At 35.9% G+C, this 15,556-nt stretch overlaps 1 protein-coding gene across 8 annotated transcripts in view; it reads left to right on the forward strand.

Moving 5' to 3' along the window:
- Positions 1–15,556, forward strand: part of LOC128670511 (four and a half LIM domains protein 2) — a 124,359-nt gene that overhangs the window by 64,214 nt on the left and 44,589 nt on the right. For 6 of the 8 annotated variants that reach the window (XM_053746227.1, XM_053746221.1, XM_053746223.1 and 3 more), the window contains exons 3-6: positions 3,702–3,840; positions 4,998–5,214; positions 5,299–5,402; positions 5,720–5,863. In XM_053746227.1, the coding sequence (XP_053602202.1) occupies positions 3,702–3,840; positions 4,998–5,214; positions 5,299–5,402; positions 5,720–5,863 (604 nt within the window). Of the gene's footprint in view, positions 1–3,701; positions 3,841–4,997; positions 5,403–5,719; positions 5,864–9,900; positions 10,049–15,556 lie in introns of those variants that run through there. The other 2 variants (XM_053746222.2, XM_053746229.2) reach the window with 2 other exon arrangements.

The raw sequence follows: 15,556 nt of genomic DNA on the forward strand, positions 1-15,556 counted from the left end.
ATTGTAGTTACATATAACCCACACATGCGAACATAAATTACATTCATTTGGGTTTTCTAAAAAAAATCAATAAGCGAACCCTTTCCACTTTTCAATCTTGCATTTTTGCCTAAACGCTTGGATATGACTTCTAGTCTTCATAGACGTTGTTTGTTCACAATCTGTCTGTCTGTATGAACGCGATAAACTACAAACACTACTGGACGGTTTTTTCAGTTTTCAGTTAGTGTGAGGCTTAAATGTATAATTTATTATGGTTTTGAAGACGGGACGGACCGCCAGTTAAGTCATATTTATATCTAGACAGGACACTTAAGCAAACACATAAAAATTGTGACAAAGAATCTTTTGAAGAAGTCGTGACTCAATCAATACATACTATTTTTGTGGAAATAAATACGACATCATATTTTGCAATAATAAAATAATTCCAATAACTGTTTATTTCCATATAAAATAAGGAAAATTCCAAAGTAATTAGGTACCTAGTTTTTGTGTTATATATAGTATCGTATATTGTCAAATATATGTGGCATATATTTGACAATATACGAACATAACGCCGGCTCCACTGTCGACGAACAGTTTGCCAAACTTTGAAGGATTGCGGTATACATTGCTGGTTTTTTCAATACGGTAAATAAAACGCAGAGCTGGCATTAGTTTGGAATTGTATTATATTATATATGTATTATATCTTAACGCTATATAATTATATAGGGGTTGTACAGAGAGCTCAGCATACCGCTGGAGGCAACAGGCGACCCTCGCTCGTGTAGCTTTCTTTTTATTCGCACAGCGAAATTCCATTGCAATTCAGCGCGGGAATGCTGCCTGTGTGATGGGCACCTACTTTATATAATTTTAGTTATCTTTAGATATTTTTAGTTTATAAGTAGTTTATAAAGTTTACTTAAAGTCAGTTTAGTTTATAAAGATCTCAACGCTAAGAAAATTGTTAGCATAAGTTCATTTGTGTCGGCGAGTTCGGCAATAGTGTTTACCATCAAAATCGTTTAATAGAACCTTGGAAAATTATGATAAGTACTTTAATGAAATGAAAGTAGTACGATGACTTAGAGCGATGAAATGCTAATTTCGTAATGACGCGACGCATCGCCGATCTAAATGATTGATTGCGCTTGAGCAGATCCGAGTTAAGGTACTGCAGTTTATGTTTGACAGTACCCCACCCCAAGTGAAGGATTTATTTTAGTTTTATTAGTAGCTGATTAACTCCTAGCATGACACGGCCAGAAAAAAAAAATACTTTAAAAAAAGTAATGACTAGAAAAATTCTGGAATCGAGTGGAAATCGAACCCACGCCGCGTCTATCCGGGACAGCGGCCGAATCGATTCATCTCTTTACCCCGTCTTAGTTAAAATGCATGTTTGACACGTTTAAAACCATAGGACGAATACTGTCAAACTGTCAACCAACCACCAATATAAAGTTTCTCATGGTTTCTCAGCAATAGTCGTTCCGTAATGTAGTTTTGAGAAGTAAGTATCAATCAAAATCTGAAAGTCTAATTTCAGAATAAATAATCCTAATTTATAAACGCGACATTAAATTCAAAATCTTCTTGAAATTTTGCATAGTAGATTGAAATACGGAGAACATGGGGTATGGAAAACCACGAGGTCGAAGCCACGGGTAACAGCCAGTGAGGAATAAAATCCATTTTGACTTTGATTTTGCATAGTGTAATTTAAATAGTGATAGTGGTTATTTAGCGAAAGTACGTTGAAATGCCATCTTAAATATTAATATGCTAAGAGAACTCGACTGTTGAAACGAGGCGAATGTGTCGCCTGCATTCAATGCATCGAAATGCAACACAATGACGCGTCCAGATTGAAACGGTGAGCTCACACAATCACCGGTTTGTTTGTTTATATTACTGTTTACAAATACAAGACTTATTATTTCTCTAGTTGATGACAGGCGTTGTGTAGATTCTGGTCTAAGTGTGGTGTTGTTGTCTAAGGGTTGAAATTACTTTTGTTTACAAGCGTTTTGGCTAAATTTAATGTTTTGGTTCAACACATGCCAGTATCAGTTTTAATATGGTAAATACCACAGAAAACACATAGAAGTTTTACAATAATCAATGCTAAGTCGAATAAGAAACAGTAAAAACTAAATATAAATGGATAAATCGACAGTATGAAATCTTTCATGATGAAAGAAATGGTCTTTGAAAACAATGGAGAAATTCCTTTCTGGGATAAGTCGGTCTTTGTAAGTGTCTCTCTTTTTTATTCCTTTCTCTGCGCTGTACATATTTATACTCTGTACAAAGAGTTTAGAAACCAACAAAGAAACATTTACTATTGAAGTTGAGGCGACCAGCCCGCATGGTCGCTGAGCTTTTGTGATGAGAAAATCTAAAGAAAACAAATCATGTTTTCCAATGTAATATTTCACAGGACCTTTGCTATTCATAAAAAAGTTAAAACACACTTTAAGCTAAAGTATACTCTTTGTATCACTTCCAAATATTATAAAGTGCGTTAGTGTCAAAACAAAATACGTTTATGTAATTTTAGTTACTAGTTTAGTCTAAGTCTAACCTTAATCTAGTTTTAGTTACTATATTTTATATTACTTTACCTACAAATTACTTTTCTATTACCAACTTTTTTGTAAATTTCTTTCATTGTTTCTTATTCATTAGATACATTTATCATTCTCTTTCAAAATGGTCTTGTCTCGCCTCTCTATGTCTTGTTAAGGACACACCTCGCCCCTCATGGTCCGGTGTATTTTTAGCGCGACACTTTGCATGCTAATGCATGGACACTCGCTATTTGCGGCGACTCTTACTTGTGTAAAGGTCAAGGCGTTGGAGTTTCTTGGTTGATCTCGTGTGACAGGTGTATTGTAATGAAGGAACCTGATGACTGCAAACGACCTCTGGAAATTTGGATTTCACGTTCAAAATCAAACTACACGCAGCCGCTGTGTCGTGATTTATTATGATAGGTATAATTTTAATTCTGCGGACTGTGTTAAAAAATATTGCGATTACCCTCACCCTGTGTCAAGGGTCCAAGCTCTTCAGTTTCCGTCATAATGGTCATTATTCAGAATTTTCTCTATTTTTAAATCTGTTAGTAATGGTGTGTATGCGTCTTAATTTATTTATTGATATCTACTGATTGAACACAGAACTTTAACTCAGAATTCTGTCTCTCTCCCCTATATTTGTATATTCCTAATTACATTCAGAATGGCCGCACATAGTTGGTGTAAAAAAATGCAATAACTGGACGCCCGCCTGACGTCAACCCTCTTTAGGAAAGCTGTCGTTGCCTATTAGTGGGTAAGTCTTTGTGTCCTTTAGTCGCCTCGTACGACATCCATAGGAGGGCATGGAGTGGTCCTATTCTAAGGCGGAACCACGCGGCAAACGACTAAAACCTACTATTAACTACCTACCTATAAATTATCTAAATTAATATTTTTACTGTAGTCATGCTAAATTCATGATATTCAATTAACGATGATCAGTCTTCGAGAAAATATTCTGTATTTATGTAAAATGGGTGGCCTTGTAATAATGAAATTAATTGATTAAATTTGTACTCTAAAGAGTAAGATCGTAAAAAATACCTATAACTATCGAAATGTCAACATTTTAAGGTTATTTTTTTTGCTGAGCCGCAAACTCATGTCTCTGTTGTATCGTTCCAGAAAAACATGCAAGTCGTGCGGCTGCGACCGGCTGCAGCACTCTGTGTACCACGAGGAGCTGGGCTCCGTGCGGGACAGGCTGGGGCTGCGGGACTGCCTCCACCAGAACGACAGCCCGCCGGGACTCACTGCCAAGCAGGTCCTTCACTTTGTTATATTTGTACAGGAAACATGCAAGTGTGTAGCCGTCTCTTTCTAATCTGAGCGGTTTCTTCCACCGCCGTAGGAGGTCTTCGGCATACTGACCATCGGTACGCATATCTTCAGCCAGATGAGTTTACGTGTCTATAGATATATTAGGACAAATCACACAAGAAAGAAAGAAAGAAAGAGAGAGAGAGAGAGAGAGAGAGAGAACATTTATTTGCCAAAAACATGAGTACAAATATACAAATTGATGTCAAAAGGAATTAAACCTACATATTTACCGAATATAGGTATGCAAATATAAATACATAAAGAGGAGCATGCTATCCACTACAAATACAAAACAAAAAAGAATTATAATGTATACTAGCACTAAATTCTATCCGAGTCTATCATTAAAGAAATCATTTAAAGTATAATAACATTTATCAGTTAATAAAGACTAGAGGTGCTTTTTAAATAGATTTAAATTTAAGTTTTTATATGGATTTGGAATTTTGTTGTAAATTTTCGGTGCCATACATACTATGCTATTACCGAGTAAAGCAGTTTGAGCTAACCCCAAAGTAAGTTCGAGACTTCTGTTATGGGATACTAACTCAACGACATTATATAACAAATACATAAATATATTAACATCAAATCCAAGAAAATGTCCAATCCAATCAATCCAAGAAAATTTTTCTCAAAAGTTCATTTTCCGTGATGACACGACCAGGGATGGAACCCGGGACCTTCGGTTCAGAAGTAAGCACTTTACCACTGCGCTACCGAGGTCGTGTGTCCTAATTTAACAAACATCAAGAAAATTATATAGACGACGGACGAGTATAACCAAATGGGATAGATGATTTCCATGCAACTTTCCGGCTCAATCCAGCTAATTTCATACAAAGTGGCGTATTCAGCGGGCCATCTGATGAGGGACAAAAAACATCAGTGCTCTGTCTCGTTTCTTGTCATGTATTTTTAATATTTCTTGTACGAACCAAATGAAAGATATGACCTCTGTCTCAACTAATTTAAATAAAAGGATGATATCATACAAAATGAAACATCTTCCAATGGAAGATGACTTTATACAATCAGATCAGAGTTATATTAAAGACAGCAAAAACACTGAAATAATGAGAACCCTTTATTTTTCAGACGGAACTCTACTGGGCAGCGTTGAATGAACGAGCGCCCACGGGTATAGGGGGCGCCACTGGACCCGCAGCTTGGCGAGCTTGGAGAACTAGGTCTTTAGCATCACAACTACCCAAACAAGATCTCTCATTAGCACACTGTCGACATATAGACGAACAACACAAAAAACAATTCGAAGATTTCGTCGCCGCGCGCAATGAAATTGCACTAGATATCGGTAAGACATTTTGCAATGCCATCTATCATCGAATACTGGAACTTATAAATGATTACAGTACATATTTTTTAATTTTATTTACAGGTGTCGCATATCAACATCACACATCGTCAACGGAGTGCATGGGATGCAATAAACCTATTCGAACTGGTAGCATCGCAATTCAGGCGCCTAGAATAGCGGAAGAGGTGGTTATTTTTTAATAACTAATAATAATAATTAACGCCATCTAGTTCAGATTATGAAAATTAGTCTTAGTTCAGCTACTGTCTAACAGATGGCAGCACAGTTACGTAATTTAAAAGCGTAGACATAAAATCAATTTTTGTTTTCAAATCTCACTGCTTTCTGATAGATAAATTATCTGTTTACCTGTAATATATCGAACAGATAGCGTTAAAACTTAGCTTAACTCTAGCAGCTTCTGTCAGATTACAATATACATATCATATTTTATATTTGAAAGCGGTGAAACATGCCCTTAATATGTTTGTGTCGACCACAGGCGCGCTACCACCCGGCCTGCTTCGCGTGCTCAGACTGCGACGAGCTCCTGGTAGAGCTCGCCTACTGCGCGCTCGACGGCCGCCTCTACTGCGTCAGACATTACGCTGAGAAGCTCAAGCCACGGTGCAACGCATGCGATGAGGTCAGTCCTCTAAGATCCTAACTCAGGCGTCATACCACTACCTATTCAGCATGATGATTTTGCGAGAATGTAAAAATTTATATGAAAAATTAACAGCGTTTCTATAGTACTTAAAATGAACTATTAGTATTATATATATTATTTATATGATTATATATTTATGTAAATTTTGACGTTGTCGATACGATTAGGAGCCATGCCCCATTGCTTAGTCGTGCTCTGTTGCGACGACACAGCAGTTTGTCACTCCATTGTTGTCTATATGCTTTGAAACTGACATGAGTTCACTACGTTGAAACTTCATACAATTTCTACTTTGTCCGTTGACAGATGTCAACGTGACAGAAGACGACGGAGCGCAATCACAGATATAAGAACACTAGATGTTGCCCGGGGCTTCGCTTCCGTGGGAATTTTGAGATTAAATAGCCTATAGCAATCTTGGATATAATAATTGTACCTTTCTAATGGTGAAAGAATTTTTGAAATTGGTTCGGTAGTTTTAGTAGATTTGGATGAAATTTGGTATGCACGTAGTTAAAGATCACCGTTCAAACATAGGCTACTTTAAAAAAAAAAACAACCCCCAAATGACTATAATAGAGGCTGAAAGTTTCTATGAAAATCGTGTCTGTTCAGCGTTCGCAGAGAAACTCACGCGGGCGAAGTCGCAAGCAAAAGCTAGTTGTTAAATATTTTTATCACCGCATTATTTGCCTTTATGAAACATGATGATACGACAAATTAAGACATAAATTTTGAACTTGTGTATTTTGCCAATTCCAATAAAACATCGGACACGGTTGTCAATGTCGAGATTGCTTGGCGAAAATACACCTAATAATCATTAACCACATGTAAAAATATAAGAATCTAATTATTGGTGTTTTTGGAACTTCACCAAATTGATTTCTTAATGAATTTGCTGCAATTAATATACCTAAGTTTGTTTATTTGAACATTCAATTAAAATCTTTGTTTTGGCATTGACTGAAAGCTAAGGTCGGTAAATAATGTAACAGAATCGTACAGATCGCGCCAATCTTCTAATTCGCTCTGAAGTCGAGGCGAGTTGCGTCGCAGTAGCTCAAAACCGACTGTACACCTGCGCGAAGCAACTTCAGAGCGAACTAGAAGTTTGGCGCGATCTATACTGCGGTTACCATTCAAAATATTCTGTAGCAATAAATAAAAAAGAATATTTTAGCTATCGATTTCAAGCATGAAAATAGAAAAAAAAAATGGAATGTATGATTTTCAAAAATTTCTCATATTATACTTACGCTGAAAAAATTACCATCCCATCAACATAGTTAAAAAAAAAAAGAAGACGAATACCAAAATCTAAATATAGAGGCGGGACCGTTTTTCCACTCGTCTGCCTCAGCCCCGCTTGTCTCACACAACTACAAAAAAGACTGTAAGGCGTCTCCTCATTGTATTTTCTTAATGTCCACTACACATTTTCCACGCGACCTATAATCCTGCAAACGCCCGTAGAAGCATGCCAAAACAAAACGACATGGTCGTCTTTTGCGACTATTCCTGGCTTCGATCGTTGATCTGACAGCTTGACATTTACCAGCCACATTGAGCTCCACTGTGATACTGTGTAATTAGTCTGTGGATATTTGGAATTATACCTGTGTGCCCAGGCGACGCCGACGCTCTAGTGGGAATGTAGGGATGAAAAAAAAGGGAATATGTGTGACATCAGATTTTATTTCACCCTACCCGTGTTTGAATATTTATCCAAATCGGTCTAGTCGAGTTTGCGTGCAATGGTTACAAAAATTCATTTAAGTGTGATTTAAGTGTGTAAAATAAATGCTTTGACTTTAGTTAAGCTATGACGGCGCGGGAACATCGTGTTCCCGCGCCGTCAGATAAAATACTAATAAGTATGATTTTCATTTGAATAAGTAAGATTTGAAAATGTATCATACTATTTCATTGCATGACAATAACAATTTATCATGAAACACATCAACAATGTTTCAGTGCATCTAATTTTACCAGTTGCAACCGTTTACGCCCTGTATTTTCTTCCCAAAAAGTTAGGCTCAAACCCAACTATCCATTGGTTTTCGCCTAGGGTTCGCAGGTGACAAAAAAAAACCCGCAGACTATGCGCGCGCACCAAACCTGCGAATGATTACAATTACTTACTATAATTAATTTTTTTTTCCAATATATTTATTATTTATTTATTTATTACATTTTTTGCGTATTACCACATAGTACAAAACAAAATCGCTTCCCGCTGTCTGTCCCAATGTATGCATAGATCTTTAAAACTACGCAACGGATTTTGATGCGGAGTTTTTAGTGATTTAAGTGGAAGGTTTATATGTATATAACATGCATAATACCCGTGCAACGCCGGAGCGGGCTAGTGATATTTTATGATACACTAGTATCATAAAATATCACTAGCAAAATGTCAGGAATTTTGCGTAGTCAGGGATTTTGTCAGGAAGACTTAATTTCGGATCTCGTAACCTTTATTTACGCCGGACTGTTTGGGAAGCAACTGGGCGAAAATCTATCTCCGGTGTCAACAAGAAAGTGTGCCATAGACTACTAGCCGAATGTCTTCTTGTCAGAGATTAATACTCAGCAACTGTTCTGCACCCATTCATATCGTTGGACCGACACACGCTTCTTTCTTTATAGAAGAAGCGCCCCGGCCCGACTTCGCCCGGTCGAAAGTTTAACTTTATTTAAAGGACCTTTTTGCGTGCGGTCCTGTATTTTTTGAGGTTATATTCACGTATATTTACTAGACTTGTCTGACAATTGTCTCTAATAAAGTTTAGAGTCTAAACGAACCCAACTAAGATCATATAGGCAGAAAGCGAGTTTCTTGGTACATTTGTTTATTAACTCTTCCCACTTTATCCAGTCAACAAAGTATATTCCAAGAAAATAATTTTGCTGACTTGGTCAATACGCTGCTCCAACCGTCATTAATTTATTTAACATGATTTTGATCTGGACTCATCGATACATTACTATTCAAAAGAAAACAACTCCATGTTTCCATAGTTCTTTCGCGCCTACGAGAAATTGGCTCTAAGTACAACGTACAACACGCGCGTAAAATTAGTTCTACCAGAATTGGTTAATGAAATAATATGCTCGGTATGTGGTTACGAAAATAAACAGTTAACCGTTCAGATTGTTTCACACCTTACTTTGGCCAGTTGATATAAGCACATCGGGATATTTGCCCGCCTTTTTTTATTGTACATAGTTGTTTTGTAAGAACTATTTTTTAAATCCTACTTTTTAAAGAAATGGAATATTTGCGGCCAGTGTTTTAGCGACAATTTTTGGTAAGTTTTATTTTCTTGCATTTTATTTAATTTGCTGCAAGATTCAAATAACGAACGCGAAATGACCAGTGCAGCGATTAAAACCATTCCAATATATCGGTCTGAAGTGGCGCCCTATATTTTAACCGAACAAATTATCGCGAATTACTACATTGCATTAGTTGCGTTGCTCGTATTTATTTGAGTGTAGTGCCCGTTCGCGTAATTCAAAATATGGAGCAGGCTAATGTAAAACCTTTTACCTCTCGGTGATTTTTAGGTTACTTGTGATTGACTTGAGTGAGAGTAAGTTTCTTGAATTAAGGAGAAATCTAACATCACGACATCGTATAGCTCGTTATTGTACAACAATTATATGTGATTCCCAACACTTTGCATATATTTTTAATAGAGAAGTGTTACGAAAACTCCTCCGACAAGAGCATAATAATAATAATATGAATATTTTGCAAGAAAGAAGTTTTTTATTTATGATAAAAATTGAAAAAAAAAAATCGCGGAAACTCTCGATCTTCATCGATCCCCTAAATAGCTATTGATCTCTTTGAAGTCTGTCTATAGTCCGGCTTGTTTATAGTCACCAGTTCGATGTAATAAATATAATTGACGCACACACACGACAAGGAACACATCTCTTAACCGGATAGCGTTCGCCAACTGTGAACTCAATACTCTTTCGACAGCTAAAGAGGACGTGTCTCCTCCAGCCTTTACCTCCAGCGAAATTAAAAAATAAAAAGTCAAAATTTTATTCGTGAGTGCCGCGTTTGTATTTCGAAATTCCGCGAACGTTTCGCGGTTAAGTGAATTTGTGTGCGTTCGAGGACGCGAGGGATACGTTATCTGTGTGAGTGGAGTTCCAATTCCATAACAGTCATTTTTTTATTTTCTTTTTAAAATATAATTGTATAACTTAAGAGTAAAAGTATTTTTCCTTCCTTGTTTTAAAGTGGAGTAAACACAAAACTTAATCCAAAACTAAAAATCTATATTATTGTAACAGTCTTAAATAGTAATTAAAATAATTGAAAAAAAAAAAACATTATGCCTACGCTCTAGATCCTCTGAAATTAGTCACAAGAATGATAGCTATCCAATTTCTTATGAGAAGCCGTAACTCGAGCAAGTATTACGTACAAATTCTTTAGATTGTCGTTAAAAAGTATTGGGATTAGGGTTGCCAGATGACCTAAAAATCCAGGATTGTCCCGGTATTTTCCGTGTTGTCCCGTGTCCAGTAATTTGACTTTGGTGTCCCGTAATTCACAAATACTTGCTTTTGTCAAACAATATATATTTACTTCGCGCTATATATAAACAAACTAATTCTTTCATCTACATATGTAGAACTGTTTAAGAAAGTAAAGAAATACTTAATAATTTACATAACAGCCAGCAGTTCTTGATTTGTAAACTCGGAATGGACATCAAAACTGATTTCATTCGTGGCCCAAGAAAAGTCCAAGAAATGATAAGCCTAGATCTGGCAACCCTAATTGGGATATATAGAACCCCCCAACGCCAGATAACATTAACAAAGCATTCACAACTTCCAAGAGCCAGGCCTCATTATTACGTCATGCTCCGTTGTTTCGACGTCCGTCGATGGACAATGCAGAAATTGTATGGAGATTCGACATACACCGACATACGCCAACGTCAAATCCTGTGGAAGACCTAGGAGCACAACGGAGTGGCACGACGCAATGTAGCAATGGGGCCTGGCTCAAATTCTTCTTGAGTATTTAATTAAAACTGCCTATTTAGAACAAAAACGAAGGTGTCAAAGGAAGCTCAGTTCTAATTGTCTTTGCTACTCGACGCTAGATGGCGACACGCATATTAAAATGCAAAAATGAAACCCATGAACAATTTATATTGTACATGCAATATTATTGGTATTATACAATATTTATTTACATTAAATTGTAGCCTTAGATAGGTTCAACAAATTTAAAAATAAAACAAACTACTTATTTAACCCTCTTAACAAAAATCCGTGGTACCTATTTTTTTCCAGAAATTTTTGCACACGGCAACTGTCGATATGAGACATGTCAAGCGCGATTGATTTACAGTTGAAATCCCACCTCTGATACCGATACCGGAATACTGCCAAACTCTCAAAAGCATGTCCTGTCAAACGTTGTGCACGCGTCACTCACTACAATATTATCCCGCTTAGTTTGAATGAAATATTAAAATATTTATTTTAAATTGCTAAATAATAAGGTACTTGGTAATTATACTACTAATTTAGATAATTATTATACTAAGCCATTGCTGAAATAACTTTTTTGTAGTAACTTTTAAATTAAAATAGGTGAAAAGTTTGTTTGCATCAGCTGAGACACACAAGAAATATTAAAAGCTTGAAAATGCTAGACAGTAATTATAGATTCCGTGCGGGCTAAAAATCCATTCAATCCATCAATTTTCAAAAACGTGACGCCAGAGATGGTTGGCTTTTGCCCAATATTTTCCATACATCTGCCCAAAAAATCGGACTATTAAATGTAACATATTTAATAGATAGCGTTGAAACTGTTACAACTGTTAGATAGGGCCAACTGGCCAATCACATCAGGCAGATTTATTTAGAATTATGTCAGTCAGATGACATGACAAGATATATTATTAGAACGCGATGAAACAGACTTTAAGTAAACTTTATTTTTCGACTTGAATGATAGCGTCCTCGGCAAAGGGCCCGTTCGCTACCTCCAAAATTATATTTGACTAGATGTTGCCCAGGTCTTCGCTCCCGTGAGAATTTTGAGATAAATTAGCCTATACCAATCTTGGATAATGTACCTTTCTAATGGTATAAGAATTTTTGAAATCGATTTCGGAGATTACCCGCCTCAAGCATACAAACTCACAAAGTCACAAACGCTTATCTCTTTATAATTATAGTATAGATATACTTGACATTATACATACACTTATACACGTCTTTGCTTAAAGTTTCAATTTGTTGCCTTTCGCGTCGTTGCGCCAACTTCACCCTGGGTTCTGGCAGAATCATCAGCGTCACAGAACGACCAGCTCGTCTGTGATTTCTTGCTGAATCTGGACCTTTTTTTTATCTTTTGTACTTGTACATTTGTTACATGTGTTGAATAATCGTCTTGCAATTTTTTTGTCAACCATACCATGTTGTGTTTGCTTACATGTACAAAATGGTGGTCAATAAAGTGTATTATCTATCTATCTAGCAAAATTTATCTCTGAATTACATAAAGTAGCATCCCTATAGAAAAATCACAACTCCTTTTTAGGCCCGTGTGTAATAATACGTAGCCTACACAGATATTTTGTCAGTAAGCAATAAAACTCAGGTAGTAGGCAGTTTTATAGACAAACATTAAAATGTAGTGTGATGTTAGGATGTGGGCAAATTTTATGTGTTTTGTTTCATTAGTTCAAGTGTCTAAAATAAAATCTTTAATAATAAACACACAATTTTATGAACGGGACACGGAGTAAAGGTAGTGGTTAGATTTTGTTTGTGTTAACAGCCCTATATTATATCAAAAAGTCTAAACTTTTAATTTCATACTCGGAAAGCAATGTATTTTTGATGCGGGCTGGATTCCACCCTTCTCGGTCGGGAATCATGGGGACACCTTATACAAATTGCTTTCCTATTGAGGCCATGAAGTGAATTTTAGAAATAGGGACTGAATTTGAAATTGAAAATAAATTTTACAAATAAACGACGATATTGTTACTATGTAGGCAGCCAGTGTCATAAAAAACACGGGGCCTAGGTCGGTGTGTCTTACAAATTTAAGTTTTAAATTAACTATTTCGGTAATTTGTGGGTTTCTTCATGAAACCTCACCTCACAAATTTTTGGAAAGCTACTATTTTACTTTACTCGAATTAGAAACAGAAAGTAGAGTGTTTGACACTCGTGTCAAACACTCTACTTTAAGTCTCCACTTAAAGTCATCATTTCCAACATGTCTTTGTAAAAAATGGGTGACTATTTTTTATCATTATCACCAAAAGAGTAATTGGGTACTTACTACTGTAATTAGTTGCTATTTGTATGGGGCATTCCATCTATATATTTACATTAAAATAAGAAAACTGGCAGCCGTCACCGACTAATTTTCACAAATTGCCACACGAGATTTTTTTTGGCGACATTTTAGTATCTCGACGGAAATGACGAAAATTCATCCAGAAAATCCCTGTGTTTAAATCCAAGGTCATGACGGGCCTATTTTTATTAATCACGTTAAGTTTCCCCTTCATAAAATAGTAAAATTGAAGGATTGTTCATTAGTTATAGAAGAATATGAGCCACTATACCGATTTCCATAAAAACCCATATAAATTAGTTTTACCACTACTACTTGAAAATACGTTTATAAATTCTATAATAAATATCCCATCACACAGGCGATTGATTTAATAACTAGCTGCGTTCCGCGGCTTCGAATTTCGGGATAAAAAGTACCCTATGTGTTATTCCAGTTTATATTCTATCCGTGTACCAAATTTCATAACAATCCGTCCCATATCCGTCCGTCTCGAGAAAGAGTAACAAACATACACACATCCTCACAAACTTTCGCATTTAGATTACGAGATAGTTAGATTTACGTAGAAGGATATATGCTATCTTTTACTCCAAAAAGTGCTTCATTGTAGACGGGATAATATGGATAGGAAGGAAAAAAAAGTTAAGCAAATGCAAATAAAAAGTATTTTTACATCTGAGAAAAACACGAACTGATTTCTCGGAAATTGAATTCTTGATTTTGTTTGTTTGAGTTGGAGTAGCTTTGACGTTTATTTCGCACTTTGACATTTCAATTAGCTGTATATTCGACCTGGCAACACTTAGCACGTCCGTAAACGAGATGCCATAGTGGTAACACTACAAACATACAAAACTATCGTAAAATACAAATGTTCCACAGAAAAATGGAACTATTAAAAATCCCGCCAACGCGAATTCAAAAATAGAACGGCGGTATGCAAGAGCATGCCAGATATTTCATTCATGAAAAAAAAAAACTATTTCTCGTACGAGTAGGAGTATTTTCGTGTTGATAACATAAATTTTCGGGTTCATTCAAATTCGATTTGGAACAAGGTTAACTAATGCTATTTCGCTTTTTCTGTCAATATATATTTTTTTGTCTATGCCATAGTAGATCAAATTTTTATTTGACCCTGATATTATTAATTTTCTACCCTTGAGAGCAGTCTTGAAAACCTAATATATCATACGATATTATGTCAGACGTCAAATTAATTACTCAATCAACATTTACGTTCATTATAGGCGTTGGTTGATGTCATTGTCAATTAAAATCGTAAATCAAAATCATCAAGTTCAACTGTTTGTATTTTTATTTGTTTAATATTAAATTCATCAATGATTTTTATAAATAAAGCGTTGTGTACATAAATTAAAAAATATACCTAGGTAGTCAAATTCAATGATAGAAGTAGATACTTATTAGTAGTAGATGTAAATACGACTTACAGTAAATGTGGTCTTTCTGAACCGCCTTACTAAATCTGCCCTCATAAGATCCCAGGTTCCATTACTAGCTCGGAAGAACATAGATTGTAATGAACAAAAAAATTCACAAATTTTTAGTTCTGTAATTCGGTTCGTTTAGTTTATGTTTCAATGCTGTTGTAAATTTGAAAATTTTCACATCTATCAAAATACGTTCATCCCGCTGTATAGTTCACGCACGCTGCCGTCCTTGCGCACGGCCCGGCGCGTCAGCGGTGTCGGGTTACCATGCGCCGGCGCACGAGCCATAACTTTCTACGACCTTGCCCCGGAGTTTATTTTTGTGCGTTTACGGTGCGAAATTTTTGCCCTACTATGGTTTGAACATCAATTCAAAACAGATAATAAATAATGTAATAAATTCTCGTTTAAACTTTTCTTCATTTTGAGAACCGATTCATTTGATATTTATTTGATTCCTTTTGCGATGTTCATCGAAACTCATCAAGTTTTCGAATAAAACTATTCGCACTTGATTTTCTCTTCTTTATTTCTTCTGTTTTTAGATAAACATACGAACTTACATCTGTATTGGGACAGTAGACAGACCCGGATTAATCAGTACAATATTTGTCACCCAAACTAAATCTATTGAGCGGTTTTTTTATGAAATTTAAAAACCGAACAGAATGTAACCTAAGTAGTACATAGGCTACATACCTTTGAAATGATAATTCTTACAAGAAAGAAGCCCCGGGACGCGGCTTATATATAATAGAATACGTAAGTAATTAAACGAAATGAATAACCAAATCAAAATTCGTCTACAATCGATCACATGTCAAGTTAGCCTGCAGAAATCTTTAT

The sequence above is a fragment of the Plodia interpunctella genome, chromosome 6, assembly GCF_027563975.2.
Source record: "Plodia interpunctella isolate USDA-ARS_2022_Savannah chromosome 6, ilPloInte3.2, whole genome shotgun sequence".
Taxonomy (NCBI): Eukaryota; Metazoa; Arthropoda; class Insecta; order Lepidoptera; family Pyralidae; genus Plodia; species Plodia interpunctella.